Genomic DNA, 16,212 nt, shown 5'->3' with positions numbered 1-16,212 from the left:
CAGAGTCTCCGCCCGCTGAGGGACCCAGGCTTCCGGTTCCTGCTGTCCCAACCTAGCGGAAGACAGACTGGGAGGGGAGTTGGGGGCCCTGGAGGAGGACAGCCGAGTAACGGGACAGGGAGGGGCCGTGAGATCACTGCATTCCTAATTCATGAGCCAGTTCACCCAAGCCGGGATGCCTGGGTCATAAAGGGCCTAGAGCCAGGATTTCTGGCTCTTTGAAAGAGGAGAAAGCTGGGGGCCCAGACTCCTGGGTCCCTAGGAGAGAATGGGGCTGGAGGCCTGGATTCCTGTATCTCGGCGAGGAAGGGATCTGGGGGTCCTTGCTATTAGGACTACCCATGTTCTGTAAAGGGGGAAGCTGAGGGTCCAGACTCTTGGTTCCAAGGGTTGGAGGGGCTGGGGCCCCAGATTCTTGATCCCGAGGAAATTGGGGTGGGGAACTGGAACACTTGTGTTCGTGGAAGGTGTGAGCCTGAAACCAGAACGCTTTGAGGAAAGGCCTGAGGGCCCGACTCCTGGATCTGAGGGAGGAGGAGGGCTCGGACTCCTAAATCCCAGGGAGGAGGGAAATGGGAGACTCTTCTGCTTAAGGGAATAAAATTTTGGATTTTTCTATCCTAAATAAGGAGGCAGTAGGGCTGGCTTTCTTGGTTCTAAATTTGGAGGGGTCTGGGCGATCTGGATTCTGGGCTCCCTAGAATGTGGGCGGGGCAACTCGCAGGGAATTCAGCTTTTTTTCCTGCTGCCCACTCCACAGAACTACAATTCCCTTGCATCTGTCCCGCTAAGTGCTCTTTACGTTACTTCCTGTTCCTCAGCTCTTTCCGCGCGCGCGCAGGGTATTGTGGGGCTTCATCGCGGACCACCGCGACCCCGCCCACTTCACCTCTCACCCTCTTGCTGTCGCCGCGTGACGGAGGCGACGCGCGGACTACTCCTCCCGGCGTGCGTCGCGCGCGCCCCTGCCCAGTTGCCCCGTTGACTGTTGGGAAACTGAGTCCAGAGCCTTCCCACCAAACTTCACGGCACCGTGCACCGTACTTGAAGTCCCGGCAAGCTCGGCGGCGCTTTAGCTCCGCCCCTCTTCTCCCCTTGCTCGCGAACCTCCCCAGTTGGCCCCGCCCCGCGCCGGGGCCGGAGCCGCAGCCCGAGCGGCGGGGTAAGATGGCGGCGGTGGTCCGGGCCGCGGGGCTCGGGCCTATTGGGGTGGGCGGGGCGGAGTCGGGTCGCTAGTGTCCCTGCGGTCCTCTCCACACTCCGCGGGGCCTGAAGGGCTTAGTGGGGTGGCCTCCGGCCCGGCAGCGGCGGCGGAGCCTGGTGCCGAGCGGGAACCTTCTCAAGGCCCCGGGACGCGTCTGAGGGTGCCGGGGGCATCTACGGGGCGTCCCCGAGAGAACTGGGGACGCCCCCAGGGCCTGGACCGAGACTGGCGCCAGCACTCCATCATATAGCCGCCTTGGGCCATTTCTGTAGACACTGTTGATCGTCTTTATGGACTGAACGGAGGTTAGGGTCTGTTCAGAGGGTTCTGGGGCCATCTTGAGATCTTGAGACATGTCCCAGGGGTGAAGGAGGTCTGCAAGAGCTGAGGAGTTACCTTCTGAGCCATCTGTAGCTCTGGGATATGTCGGTTGGGGCTGGGAAGTGTCTGCATGGGCTGACCTGAGGATGCCCCTCACCGACATGGGTCTGGGGCCATTTAGCAGGTCTGAAAGAACTGTTCCTGGATTAGGAAGTCGTTTAGGGGTGGGATGTGCCCACCAAGGGAGGGAGACAAATGATGAGATGTGCCAAAAGGCCTGGATGGGTTTCCAACGCCTGGGGAGTGTCTAATCTGACTGACAGAAGGCTGGGGGCAGTTAGAAGGACCTGGAACCATCTCGGTGGCTTTGAGTGTGCCTGCAAGAGTGCAGTCTCTGTGCCTGGTGCAAATGCAAATACCTTTTGGGGCCAGATAATCAGATGGAGAATAAAACAAAGGAGAGCTCAAATGTACTTGCACTTTAGAAGATAATTCAAATGCAAACTGTTTTCAAAGTCTGCCTTGCCCTGGGGTTATAGAGAGAGTTAGAATTAGCCCACTAATCTGGGGAAGTTGATAGGACCACCTAGACATCTAGTGCAGTGCTTTTCAAACTCTTTTGACCTTGATCTACAGTAAGAAATACATTTTACTGAGATCCAGTACCTACATATAGTTCACTTCTACTCATGTCTCATTACTATTTCCACTTACTATTTGGGATGGAGGTACTGTGAAGAGTTTTCCTCAGTGTTCCATTCACTTTTTATAACAAGCTATTTGTGAGTCACTCTACTGCTCTTTGTGGGAATCGCTCACATCTAGTCGATCTAGAAGGACCTAGCAACATCTGCAGAGCCTTCTCGTGTCAAAAACTTCTAAGCCAGGAGTTGTTGCTCTGTGTGTCTGCAGAGCCCGGGGCATGCCTGAATAGGCAAGGGAGCGTGTTCATACCCACGGAGGGTCTGGGATCTACGTGTCTGGAGTCAGTAGATCTCCATGAAGCTTTTGTTTTGTGTCCGTTTCTGTGGCTGGTGCTTTCGCTGGGAGGTGCTGGAGAGCAGTTCCAGGGCTAGGACCTGTCCTTAGGTCCTTATCAGGGTGGGTGTCAGTGGGAGTTAGGGAAGGAGCCTCAGGCTCTTAGAGAGCTGAGGGGCTGCATGGGGGAGCCTTGGCAAAGCTTGGAAACTCAGTAGGAAGGAGATGAGGACAGGGTCTTTTCTTTGCAGGTACGCATCCGAGGAAGGGGGGAGACAGATGGGAAAACCCGAGCCCTAGAGGCCAATAATAATGATAATTGTTGTTACCCTGTATTGAGTACTGGGTTGAGCTAACTCCGAAGCAGAAGTGTCTCCTTTGAGTTCTCGCCGCTATTATCTGAGGTAGACACTCCGATTGTGCCACATAGAGGTCAGCGCCCTGCATTAGGGGTGAGGGGTTTGAAGCTTTCTGGGAATTTCGAGAGTGGGTGTTGCTTCGGAGTAGCATGCTGGACAGTTGGAGGGACGGCTGAAATGCTCCTCTTTTCTCTAGCCCTAATGAAGATGACTGCTAGCCTGAAAGGTGATCTTTTAAATTCAGTATAATCTAAGAGCGTTCACGACCTTGCAAAAGCTTCAGCCGTGCTTTCGTGCAGTGGGCAGAGAGGCCACAGGCGCTGGTCCCCATGCGGTCTGGTGGACAGCATGCCTTTCTGAAATCAGTCATTTCACTTCGAAAGTGGCACACAGGTTTTGTAAGTCACACTGTCATAGTTCTATCTTATATTACGTGTACAAGTACTTTTGGAAAATTGATGCTGTAGGAAGTTGCATTGTGTTTGAGGCGTACCCAGCGTTCTGGCACATACCTCGCTTTGGGAAAGTTGCACTACGTGAGACCCTGGAGCATGCTACTTGAAATCACAGCTCAACAGAAAAAGTCTTGGCATTGGGTTGGATCCCATGAGGGTGGGCCCTGAGGTCATAAGTTGAGTTGTGGGGAAAGCTGTGGGAACCGGGGAGCGAGGTGTTGAAATTGGAGGCTGGGATGGCCTCCCTTCCACAGAGGAGGCAGCTGAAATTCAGGCAAGGGAAGAGAATCGCCCTACTCCCTCCGGGGTCTGCACCGGGCCTGCTGCCCACCCAAGGCCTGGGGTGAGGTGGGGGAGAGGAAGGATCCTGGAGAGAATGCTGACTGAGGCAACGCTGGAGGCCCTTGAGGTCTTCGTGACCATTTTCTGCTTTATCCCTGCTCCACGCACACATGCACGCACACCGCCCCCCACCCCCAATCCCCTGGCCTGCTGGCCTACACTCCAAACTCTCACCCCTCAACCTCCAGGTGACCATGGAGGAAGAAGATGAGTCTCGAGGGAAGACAGAGGAATCGGGTGAGGATCGGGCTGACGGGCCACCGGACAGAGACCCCACGCTTTCTCCTACTGCCTCCATTCTGGTGAGGCTGCGAGCCACCTGGGGCCAAGAGAGTTGGGGGGCGGGGCTGAGGGGCTGGATTCCACTCGGGTCCTGGTGGGAGGAGGGGCTGCAGGCCTAGACCCTTGGCCCCTCTGAAGGGTTTGAGTCTGGTGGTAGGGTGTCTAGAACGCCCATCTCCCAGGAGCAGAGCTTGTGACCATTTGCACGAGTCCCCTGACTGCTACCCTTTCTTCCCACCCCCCATTTTTCTGTAGCGGGCCATTCAGCAGGCTGTGGGAAGTTCCCTGCAGGGGGACCTGTCGAATGATAAAGGTATGCTGGCCTCCGCTTCCTCTTAGCTCCCTGCCCCATCTCTACGTTCCCTATCCCAATTTCATTTGCATAATTTTCTGAGGTCTCCTGGGCGCCACCTTTGTGCCAGCACTGGAGCGCAAGATGGGCTGAACCCCCTCGGCTGCCTTGCAGGGGCTCCCAGTCTGGTGGAGGGGAGGCGGTCACAATGCAGAAGTAGCCAGTGGTGCCCTGGGAGGTCAGGCGGCCCAGCTAAGCTGGCATGGGGGAGGCAGGGCCCAGGAAAGCTTCTCAGAGGGGGTGACAGGTGAATGGGGTCTCTGAGAACATACTCGAGTTGTCTGGTGAAAACGAAAGTCCTCGGAAGAGGCGACGGCAGGTGCACAGCACAGGGGCACAGTGCGGGACTGGGCGGTGGTCTCCAGTGGCTGGCGGGTGGGGGTGGGAGGAGAGGCAACGGAGGTGCATGGGGACAGGGCCACAGCCTGGGTCCGATGCCGAGCTCACCTGTCTGGACTTCATCCTGAGGGCAGCTGGGAAGACGAGTGGGCGAAAGAGTTAGAGCTGCAGAAGGATGTTGAGGAGGTCCTTCTGGGTCCCAAGTTGGGAGGTGGTGGATGGAGGCTGGGAGAGCAGGTAGGAGCTTGGTTCCCTTGTCAAGAGGGAGGATGGGATCCTCTTTCCTCTGCCCCACGAGATCTCTGCATCTGGTTCTCTGTCCCCAAATCCCCGTGCACAACCTCTCTGCAGATGGCTCTCAGTGGCACGGCCTTCGATGGAGGCGCTGCCGGAGCCCACGGTCAGAGGCCCGTTCCCAGGACTCAGGGGGAGCAGACACCGCTGCTGTGAGTTAAGGAGGGGGTGAGGGAAGACGGGCACTGGGCCTGCATCCCTGCAGTGGGGAGATGAGGTTGGGGACCTGGATTCTGGATCTGGGGTGCTGATCAGGGGCAGTGTTGGAGGGTCTGGGGACAGGCCTTGGGCCCTGGAGGCATCAGGATGAGGGCATTGGTTGACTCCCTTCATTTCTTAGGTCTCAGTTGTCTGGGTTCTTGAGAGGTTAGGGACTGGGGGAAAGGAGCTCGTGGGTCCTCACGTGATCGGGCTCAGGGTGGAGCCTCTCCTCCCTGTTCCAGGTGTTGGACATGGCTGCGGACAGCTTCCTGGCAGGGTTGGTGAGCATCCTGGATCCCCCAGACACCTGGGTTCCCAGCCACCTGGACGTGCGGCCTGGCGAGTGAGTAGCCGGGCAGCTGGAGAGGGAGGGGCCTTGGCGTAGGAGCTGGGGGCACCTCTAAGGCTCGCTCACCCCTTCTGTCTTGCAGAAGAGAGGACATGCTGGAGCTGGTGGCCGAGGTCCGCATTGGGGACAGGGATCCGATCCCTCTGCTGGTGCCCAGTCTGCTGCCGCGTCTCAGGGCCTGGAGGACGGGCAAAACGGGTATGCGTGGCCAGGGCAGAGCTGGGCTGGCTGCCGGCCTTGGCTCTGTAGGAGTCAGCTCTCGTTAGAAGTAATAGTTCTGATGATCACATCGGTCAGACAGAATCTTTGTTTTAACGTCTTATTTCCTATTATGTTGTAGTAAGCGCTGACGCACACGCAGATGTGCGTACAGTGGACACCGACGTGGTAGCTACCACGTGGGAGCAGTTAGCACGTGGGAGGCCCTCGGTGCCCAGGGTTCTGCAGATCAGTGTAAATGCTGGGGTCTTGTCTCCCCAGGAGGAGGCACTCGGAGCATCTCCACCTTCCAGAGCAGTGGTCCCCAACCTTTTAGGCACCAGGGACTGGTTTCGTGGAAGACAGTTTTTCCATGGATGGGTGGGGCGCATGGGGAGGGGACAGGCGGCGGAACTCAGGCGGTACTGCTTGCCTGGTAGTGCTCGCCCGCTGCTCACCTCCTGCTCTGCAGCCCTGTTCCTGGCAGGCCCGGGGGCGGGGTGGGGGGGGGGCGGGGACCGCTGTTCCAGAGGACAGAGCTCTGAGAGAAGGGAACTGCTTGCTCACAGCAGCGCACAGTTGTTCAGTGGTGGTGGCCCTGAGCCCCCAAGGCCAGGTGTGTCTGAGTGCAAAGCCCAAGTTGTTGACTTTTCTGATGTGCGCCTGTGCCCCTTCCCTGACAAGGGCTGCGCTGGGCCCGTGCTGGGCCTGTGCGCCTGGAGTGGTGGGGCGGAGGCTCTCTAATTGGAGCCTGAGGCGGAATCACCGGAAGGCCTTCTTGCTTCCCAGGTTGCTGGGCCTGCCCTCAGGGTTTCTGATTCAGCAGGTCTTGGGTGGGGCCCGGATTTGCCTTTCTGACCCTTGCCCTGCTGATGCGGTTTTGCTGCTGTCCCCCAGGACCCCGAGGAGACCATGAGTTCACACTTCCCTTTGCCTGTCTGTACCTGTGTGGGGAGTGGGGAGGGCGGAGAGGAAGGTGCAGGTCCAGCAGTAGGTCAGCTACAAGGCACCGTGGCCCGCTCACCCTCCAGGCCAGTTCACTGGTTCCTTGTCCTTTTCTACAGCGGCAGTTTGACGTGTCACTTAGGCTTAGGGGACATGGTGCTTAGAGCCACCCCGTTCTTAGGGCCCCGCAGAAGTGATTTCATCTCCTTCAAGATTAGAAGACATAGACGCTAAATAAACAAATGGATGGGACATTGTTCCAATAAAACTTTATTTGCAAAAACAGATGGTGGGCTGGACTTGGCCCCTGGGCCGTAAGTAGTATTAGATGTGTATAGAACCTACTAGTTGGTTTTTTGGTCTTCATTTGGAAAATACTAAGAATTTACAAAAAAGGAAAGAAAACTTCCTCTTATTTCTTTATCATGTATAGAAATTCTAGAAAGAAGTAGATGGCTTGTACTCCCAGACCACTCCCGTCTGTAAACCGTTTCCTATATACTTCAGGTCAGGGTGATGATAACCAGGGGCTCGCTCACACCCACTGAGTCCTTCGATGCCAGGCGGGGTCTGGGCCCTCGTCCCTGTGAGGCCTGGATGCTCCCATCACCGTCTCCCCTGCTTTATTTCCCTCCAGAGCTCTCAGCAGCGGGCGGACTCTACGCTTGGCACGTTGATATTTCTCTCCCCACTCGAATGTGAACTCCTGGAAGGCAGGACTTTTTGTCTGTTCACTATTCTATTCCTGGCACCTAGAACAGCACCTGGCACAGATAGGTGAAGGATAAAACTGTGTTGAATGGATGCACGAACCCCCGCTTCATAGACGAGGAAACTGAGGCAGACAGAGGTTGGGCACCTTGCCCAGGGTCAGGTCACGAGGGAGGGCCAGAGCCTGGGATCCGCATCAGGAGGTGGCTCCGGAGCTGCCCTCGCAGCCCTGCGCTTCCCTGCCACTGTCCCCATGACTGCTGGCATCTTTGCCAGGGGAGGTCCCTGCAGGGACGTGTGATTGACAGAGGGGCCTCTGGACTCTGATGTGTGTGTCCTTGTCCTGGCTCGGGCCCCTGCCCAAGGTGCAGGACTGGCGCTGCGACTTGTGCTTAGAAAGCAGGGTCTCAGAGTACGGACAAGGTGACCCGGGAAAGCACGATGGCCCATAGGAAGGAGTGGACTCTGGTCGTCTCTGTCACCAGTGGGAATTGTGTCAGAGTCCTGACCAGATGTAACCCATTGGGTGGGGCTTGCTGCGCAGTGAAGGGCTGGCAGCGGGGACTCGGGCGCCAGGGCTCCCTCGCTCTGCCCCTTCCTGGCTCTGCAGTGGGAGCTTCACCTCTTCAGTCTCCCGTTATTCTCCCTGTAAAACGGGATAACCTCCTGCGAGAGCAGCTGGCTCAGCAGGCCGGAGCTTGACCGCACAGGTGGTCCGAGGTGTGAACCCTGCTGTCCCGCACCCGCAACGGTCAGGGTGGTCTTGGGCTGCAGCCAGCATTGGTCGCAGGATATGGGAGTGCAGGCTGGGGCCCCGCTGAGCAGTTGTGCGCCCTGACTCCTCCCCACTGTCTGTGTCCTTGGGGAAGCTGCTGCAACTCTGTGCCTCAGTTTCCTCCTGGGAACCTCGGGTCACAGCATCTGTGGTGTGGAGGTGTTAGGAACGTCCTCTGAGTTGATACATGTGGAGCACTGGGGGCAGTGCCTGCAGGTGCAGTGAGTGCTGAGTAGGGGCCACAGGGTAGGCGGGGGTGGGGGCCGGTCGGCCCACAGTCCCCTCTGCTGGGGGATGGGGAGGAGGGGCACGCACCTGACCACAGGTCTCCGTCTCCTTGTTCCTTTGCAGTTTCTCCTCAGTCTCATTCTTCTCGACCCCCAAGTGCCCGCCACCTCCTCACCTTGGGCACTGGAGACGGGGGCCCTGCCCCACCCCCTGCCCCCTCCTCTGCGTCCTCCTCGCCTTCCCCTTCTCCCTCATCATCCTCCCCTTCCCCTCCTCCTCCCCCACCACCTCCAGCCCCCCCAGCCCCACCTGCCCCCCGATTCGACATCTATGACCCCTTCCACCCCACCGACGAGGCCTATTCCCCACCACCTGCTCCAGAACAAAAGTACGACCCCTTTGAGCCGACTGGCTCCAACCCCAGCTCATCAGCTGGGACCCCCTCCCCTGAGGAGGAAGAGGAGGAGGAGGAGGAGGAAGAAGAGGAGGAAGAGGAGGAGGAAGGCCTGTCCCAGAGCATCAGCCGCATCTCCGAGACCCTGGCGGGCATCTATGACGACAATAGCCTGAGCCAGGACTTCCCAGGTGATGAGAGCCCTCCCCCGGACCCCCAGCCCCCACAGTCCACGGTAGCCGCTGGCACACCGCCACAGGCCGACTCCACCCGGGTGGACGGTGCCACCCGCCGGCGAGTCTTCGTGGTGGGGACTGAGGCAGAGGCTTGTCGGGAAGGCAAGGTCTCCGTGGAGGTGGTGACAGCCAGTGGAGCTGCCCTGCCACCCCCCTTGCTGCCACCTGGTGACTCAGAGATTGAGGAGGGTGAGATCGTCCAGCCCGAGGAGGAGCCGAGGATGGCACTGTCCCTCTTCCGGGCCAGCAGCCGGGCTGCCCGCCCACCTCCTGTGGCCCCAGCCACCCCTACGGCCCAGCCGCCACCCCCACCGCCTGCCCCCCGAGCACCAGAGGGCGATGACTTCTTGTCTCTGCACGCTGAGTCGGATGGTGAGGGTGCCCTGCAGGTGGACCTGGGCGAGCCAGCCCCCGCACCACCCCCAACCGATGCACGCTGGGGTGGCCTGGACCTCCGACGCAAGATCCTGACCCAGCGGCGGGAGCGGTACCGCCAGCGCTCACCCTCCCCAGCTACCCCCACCCCAGCCGGCCCACCTGCCCGCAAGAAATCACGGAGGGAACGCAAGCGCAGCGGTGAGGCCAAGGAGGCCACCTCTTCCTCATCGGGCGCACCGCCAGCCCAGCCAGCCCCAGCCTCCCCCTGGGACTCCAAGAAGCACCGCTCCCGGGACCGCAAGCCAGGCTCCCATGCCTCGTCATCCACCCGCCGCCGCTCTCGGTCCCGCTCAGCCCGCCGCCGCTCACGCAGCCCTGACCGCCGCCGTGGGGGCAGCCGCAGGTCCAGGTCCCGGGAGAAGCGGCGTCGGAGGCGGCGCTCCGCCTCCCCGCTCCCGGCCACTTCCTCGTCATCGTCCTCCAGGCGAGAGCGGCACCGAGGCAAGCACCGGGAAGGGGGCAGCAGCAAGAAGAAGAAGAAGCGGTCTCGGTCCAGGGGTGAGAAGCGGTCAGGGGACAGCGAGAAAGCCCTGGTGCCAGCCCAGCCGCCCTCCGGCTCCACCTCCCTGGGCGGGGATCGTGACAGCCGCCGCCGGGGGGCTGTGCCGCCCTCCATCCAGGACCTCACGGACCACGACCTCTTTGCCATCAAGCGGACCATCACCGTGGGCCGGCCGGACAAGTCTGACCCCCGAGGCCCCTCTCCGGCCCCAGCCTCGTCGCCCAAGCGCGAGGTCCTGTACGACTCGGAGGGACTGAGCACCGAGGAGCGGGGCGGCAAGAGCAGCGAGAAGGACAGGCGCCGCTCTGGGGCCGCCTCCTCCTCCTCCTCCTCCCGGGAGAAGGGGTCCCGGCGGAAGACGCTGGATGGGGGGGATCGGGACAGGGACAGAGATAGGGACAGGGACAGGTCATCCAAGAAGGCCCGGCCCCCCAAGGAGTCGGCGCCCTCCTCAGGGCCCCCGCCCAAGCCGCCAGTCAGCAGCGGCTCCGGCTCCTCATCCTCGTCTTCATCTTCTTCCTCCCGGAAGGTGAAGCTGCAGTCCAAGGTGGCGGTGCTGATCCGGGAGGGCGTCAGCAGCACCACCCCGGCCAAGGAGGCTGCGTCGGCCGGGCTGGGCTCCATTGGAGTCAAGTTCAGCCGCGACCGGGAGAGCCGCTCCCCCTTCCTCAAGCCGGATGAGCGGGCCCCAGCTGAGGTGGCCAAAGCAGCTCCGGGCAGTACCAAGCCCAAAAAGACCAAGGTTAAGACCAAGGCTGGGGCCAAGAAAGCCAAGGGGACCAAGGGAAAGACCAAGCCATCCAAGACCAGGAAAAAACTCCGCAGCGGGGGCAGCAGCGGGGGCACCAGTGGCCCTGTGGCGCTGAAGAAGTCCAAGGCGGACAGCTGCAGTCAGGCGGCGGGGGCCAAGGGGGCTGAGGAGACTTCCTGGTCTGGGGAAGAGCGGGCAGCCAAGGCCCCCAGCACCCCGCCCCCTAAGGCAGCCCCTCCGCCCCCCGCCCTCACGCCGGACTCGCAGACTGTGGACAGCAGCTGCAAGACACCTGAGGTCTCCTTCCTGCCTGAAGAGGCTGCTGAGGAGGCTGGGGTCCGTGGTGGGGCCGAGGAGGAAGAGGAGGAAGAAGAGGAGGAAGAGGAGGAGGAGGAAGAAGAAGAGCAGCAGCCTGCCACCACCACGGCCACCAGCACGGCTGCAGCCGCCCCAAGCACCGCCCCTAGTGCAGGGTCCACAGCCGGTGACTCGGGGGCGGAGGATGGGCCGGCCACCCGTGTCTCCCAGCTGCCCACGCTGCCCCCACCCATGCCCTGGAACCTGCCCGCTGGTGTGGACTGCACCACCAGTGGCGTCCTGGCCTGTGAGTGTCCCCTGCGGAGGGTGGCCAGGGCAGTCTAAGGCGGGCACAAAGCGTTGGAGAAGATGAGGGCACAGACGTGGAGGCGTAGGGGGTGTTTGGAAAGGGTGGGGGTGCAGTGACCCGGGCTGGGGGCCCCCAGATGGGCGCGGGCCAGTCAGGGTCTTTTCCAGGCGGCTTCCAGGTCTTTGGGAGCGGTGGATGAGAGGGCAGTGCAGCCCAGGCTGGCGGAGTGGGACGTGGCCTGGGGTCCTCCTAGAGGTGGACTGGTGCAGACTCTGTGGTGGAGTGGGAAAGAATGGGGGATTGGGCAGCGGTGCCCCCTGGGGGTGGCAGCGGCCTCTGCCAGATCACAGAGGTGGGAGCGGCCGGACCAGCCCCGGGGTTGGGGCGGAGACTCTCACTTCTGCCAGCTCCTTGTCACTGAGTGGCCCTGGCCGCAGACCCCCAACACGCACACCCTTTAGTCCCCAGAACACGGCGGGTGTGGGGTGGTCTCTCAGTGGCCGAGGCCCCTTTTCTTAGTTCTGAGCCCTCGGCCTTTAGGCCTGTCCAGGGGCACAGGGCAGGAGACAGCAGTGTGTGCAGAGGTGAGGTTCACGGTCTCCTCTGTCAACCCCGCTCTCCCTGTCCCGGCCTCTCCGCCTCCTGCAGTGACTGCACTTCTCTTCAAGATGGAAGAGGCCAACCTGGCAAGCCGAGCAAAGGCCCAGGAGCTGATCCAGGCCACCAACCAGGTATGCTCCCCAGGGGAGGGGTCCCCACAGCCCCTTCTCTCGTCCGGTGACTTGGGGTAGGAGGGGAACTAGACAACTCCCGGCAGGCCTTGGGGCAAGGTATTGGCCCGACGTGGAGCCTGTGGCCCTTGGGACTGTTGGGAAACTGGGGTGGGAGTAATAGGGGTGCCCATTCTGTCTTCCCCTCCAGCTCCCCCTGTTCACCCTCCAACCTCTTCTGCAGATCCTCAGCCACCGAAAGCCACCCTCCGGTCTGGGGGTGACACCGGCTCCTGTACCCACCTCTCTGGGTCTGCCCCCTGGCCCCTCCAGCTACCTGCTCCCGGGCAGCCTTCCCTTGGGGGGCTGCGGCTCCACCCCTCCCACCCCCACTGGGCTGGCCGCAGCGTCTGACAAGAGAGAGGGCAGCAGCAGCTCCGAGGGACGAGGGGACACAGACAAGGTGAGCTGGGCTGGGGAGAGGTGGGCTGACGGAGACAGTTGGGCAGCGACAGGAGCAGAGGGAGAGGGGCAGAGACTGGTGCCACCGGGCGGGGCCTTAGATGGAAACTGAAGTTGATACCTTGTAAGGAACTACACTTTCACCCCAGTGGATGAATGGGAAGTGATGCTTTTAAGAAACTCTTTTATATATATTATATGTATAACTGGAGATATATAATATACATAATTGGTGATATGTAATATACATATGTGGAGAGAGAGACAGAGGTGAAGGTACAGACACACCCATGCCCCCCGCAGCCCACCCCTCGGTGGCCCGCATCCCTCCCTCCCTCCTCACCTTTTGTGTAAGGGGAAGGGCAGTTGACCAGAGTCAAGCATTTCCTAGTCGGAGGGAGGAGTGGATGCTGGGCAAACCAAATCCGAACAGGTGTTTGCTCCATTACCTCTGGCTCCTCCTGGGCTCTTGCCTTCTCGGTCAGGTCAGGTCAGGTCAGGGCGTTGCCCACCCGCGCACGCTTCCCCTGCAGTGCCAGAGGGGAAGCAACATAAACCCCGTAAACAGCCCCATGGGAGAGACGGGCAGGGAAGGGCACGGCTCTGATGTCCCCGGTGATGACACGTGTGTGGCACAGGGACAGCACGGACCCTGTGACCCTTGCTCTGTCCCGGTGAGGCTGCCCTGCTCTGTTCTCCACCTGTTGCCCCCCTTGCCACATCCGAGCTACCCATGGGGAGCAGCCCCCTTTCTCTGCAAGGACCTGCTTCCCGCAGTGTCGGGGGGCGCAGGGAGCCCTCTAGGGTGGCTGGTGGCACTGCCATCAGTAGTGCTGCCCGGGTGGCCTGGGAGGTCAGCGGACAGTTGGCGTCCTTGCCATCTTGTCCAAGATGTTGGCCCTGAAGTCTGGAGTGGCCTTCCCTCACCAGGCCTCAGGTCACTGTTTGTTTTTTAAGATTTTATTTATATTTTAAGATTTTGTTTATTTTATTTTTAGAGAGAGGGGAAGGGAAGGAGAAAGAAACATTAATGTGTGGTTGCCTCTCATGCACCCCCTACTGGGGACCTGGCCTACAACCCAGGCGTGTGCCCTGACTGGGAATCAAACTGGCAACCCTTTGGTTCACAGGCTGGCACTCGATTCACTGAGCCACGCCAGCCAGGGCTAAAGGTTTTATTTTATTTTTTAGAGAGAGGAAGCAGGGAAAAAAGAGAGAGAGAAACATCTCTCCTGTCAGAGCTGTCCCCTCTGCCAGCTTTTGCAAAGATCTCACTGTAGGTTGAGGCAGGGGTCAGGGGTCTCTCAGCTGCTCCCTGTCCTGTCCCCACAACCGTCGCCCTCAGAGAAGCCATGGCTCCCCTCGACTGACTCCTCCTCGTGGCCTTGTGTGTTGCCTCCGCCCTCCCCACAAGCCCTGCCCGCAGTGTACCAGTGAACTGCAGAGGGGTCGGGTCCCTCGCCCTGGCTGCAGCTGGGAGGACCAGGGTCCTCCCACAAACGCGCCAGCTCGACGGCCTGACCTCTGAGCTGCCCGCTCGCCTCCCACCCTGCCCCTGTGCTGCTAGACAGTCCAGGACCCCCAGGTCCCCTCACCCTACTGTCCACTCAGGAGCCAGGACAGTGTCACGAATCCCATGCTAGGTCTTTTCACCGCCCTGCCAAAAAGCTTTGCCGTACTTTCCTACCGTCAGAATAAGTCTCGTAGAGTCTGGTTAATGCGGTCGTAACTGCCTGGCGAAGGTCTCGTCTCCCCACCGGACTGAGAACTCTAAGGGCACAGGATGCATGTGTCCTGGTCATGGCCACCTGGGATGGCCAGAGTCCAGCCTAGAGGACATGCTCGGTGACATTCAGCGGCCCAGGCGTGGCAGTGGTCCAGGGGACCACAGCGTGGGGTGTGCAGGCAGACACTAAGCAGGACTTCCACCTGCAGGACTAGCTGGATGGTCAAGGAGGCTGAGCTGGCAGGGGGGTGAGTGGGGCCCGGGGCTCCACGGGAACTCACCTGGCCTCTGCTGTGCCTTTTCCCCACCCGTGCAGTACCTGAAGAAGCTGCACACGCAGGAGCGGGCGGTGGAGGAGGTGAAGCTGGCCATCAAGCCGTACTATCAGAAGAAGGATATCACCAAGGAGGAGTACAAGGACATCCTGAGGAAGGCCGTCCACAAGGTGGGCGCAGAGGGGGCAGAGGCACAGAGGTTGGTGGTGGACGCACCTGGGAGACAGATGTGAGCGGACAGATGCGCAAAGGTGGGGAGACTGAGGGATGGTGGGGCAGCCCACAGGGCAAGGAGGGTGACGACATCTCCTGCAGCCCACCTGTGCCTGTTTTGCACGGGCATGTGGGAGTAAGTAGGGACGTCGGCCTGGAGGCTGGGAAGCAACTCCTCTCCTAGTCCGGAGCTGTGCTCAGCGGTCCAGGTGGACGGGTCTCTGGGGGCTGGCAGTGACCACAGCTGCCCCTCACTCCCCAGATCTGCCACAGCAAAAGTGGGGAGATCAACCCAGTGAAGGTGAGCAACTTGGTGCGGGCCTACGTCCAACGCTACCGCTACTTCCGCAAGCACGGCCGCAAGCCAGGGGACCCCCCAGGGCCTCCACGGCCGCCCAAGGAGCCAGGGCCCCCTGACAAGGGTGGCCCCGGCCTGCCCCTGCCCCCTCTCTGAGACTCCCGCCCCTACTCCCGCCTCCGCCTCTTTGGAATTCTGGACATATTTATGGCTCCACCTCCCCACGTCCCTCCCCCGTCAGTGGGATGATGGGGGAGGGTTGCTGTGGGGAAGAGAGCCCCCTGCCCAGCCCTGTGCCCACACCCTTGGTCTCCAAGCCTGGCCCCATCGCCCCTCCCCTCCGTTCATGTCCCTCCCCCAATTTCATTAAAGATTTCATGAAATGTTTCCCCTGAGCCCCACGATTTTAGCTCTTTCTTTTCAGAGACCGATTTGGGAAAGGACTGGGGAGGGACACGCAGGAGGCTTGGCTCAAGTGTGAGGGGAGTTAGCAGGGAGACCAGACTGTGTAGCTTGGGGCAAGTGCATTCCCCTCTCTGGGCCTCAGTTTCCTCATCTGTGACTTCTTTTGTTGTTGCTTTTTTTTTTTTTTTTTTTTTTTTTTTTTAAGATTTTACTATGTTTAGAGAGAGGGGACGGGAGGGACAAAGACAGGGAGGAAAACATCAACGTGTGGTTGCCTCTCATGTGCCCCTAACTTGGGACCTGGCCGGCAACCCAGGCATGTGCCCCGACGGGGAATCAAACTGGCACTCAATCCACTGAGCCACACCAGCCAGGGCTGTGATTTCTTTTATTGATTAATTTTTTTAGAGAAAGAGACAGGAAGGGAGAGAGAAACATCAATTCTTGTTTTTCTACTGTTTTTAATGCGCACACTGGTCAACTCTTGTATTTGCCCTGACGCAGACTCGAACCCGCAACCCAGGCATGTCAGGATGAGTCTCTGACCGACTGAGCCGCCCAGCCGGGGGTGTCTGTATCTGTAAAGTGGGTGCTGTGAGGAGTGAGTGTGGCCCAGGCAGGGGGACCCCTGGCACCCTACCTGGCACGTAGTAAGCCGTTGACAGAGCAGTGGTGACGGGACATGGGGGTCCTGGGCCCATCTGGTCATTGTCTTCCAAGCGCAGGGTATCTGGGTGCTACCTGTCTGCCTTGGAAGGGTCGGTCCCCATGGAGTTGGACCGTGGTAAAACATACACATACACACACACACATGTACACACACCAGTCTGATGAGGCTGGGGTGACTGAAACCACTCTCGAG

At 60.1% G+C, this 16,212-nt stretch overlaps 1 protein-coding gene across 2 annotated transcripts; it reads left to right on the top strand.

Moving 5' to 3' along the window:
- Nucleotides 1-1,007: 1,007 nt before the first annotated feature.
- SCAF1 (SR-related CTD associated factor 1) lies at nt 1,008-15,340 on the top strand. 2 transcript variants are annotated; one of them, XM_053914682.1, is made up of 11 exons: nt 1,008-1,162; nt 3,848-3,961; nt 4,197-4,254; nt 4,984-5,078; nt 5,370-5,470; nt 5,559-5,674; nt 8,457-11,258; nt 11,910-11,992; nt 12,216-12,434; nt 14,476-14,604; nt 14,910-15,340. In XM_053914682.1, the coding sequence occupies exons 2-11, from the start codon at nt 3,854-3,856 to the stop codon at nt 15,099-15,101; spliced, it is 3,903 nt and encodes a 1,300-aa protein (XP_053770657.1). In that variant the 5' UTR covers nt 1,008-1,162; nt 3,848-3,853; the 3' UTR covers nt 15,102-15,340. The 2 variants fall into 2 exon arrangements, with proteins under 2 accessions (XP_053770657.1, XP_053770658.1); XM_053914683.1 differs by lacking the exon at nt 1,008-1,162 and adding an exon at nt 1,230-1,509.
- Nucleotides 15,341-16,212: the final 872 nt, after the last annotated feature.

The sequence above is a fragment of the Desmodus rotundus genome, chromosome 12 (genome assembly GCF_022682495.2).
Source record: "Desmodus rotundus isolate HL8 chromosome 12, HLdesRot8A.1, whole genome shotgun sequence".
NCBI lineage: Eukaryota > Metazoa > Chordata > Mammalia > Chiroptera > Phyllostomidae > Desmodus > Desmodus rotundus.
The sequence above is the reverse complement of the archived record's forward strand: the minus strand, read 5'-3'. Positions and strand labels throughout refer to the sequence as shown.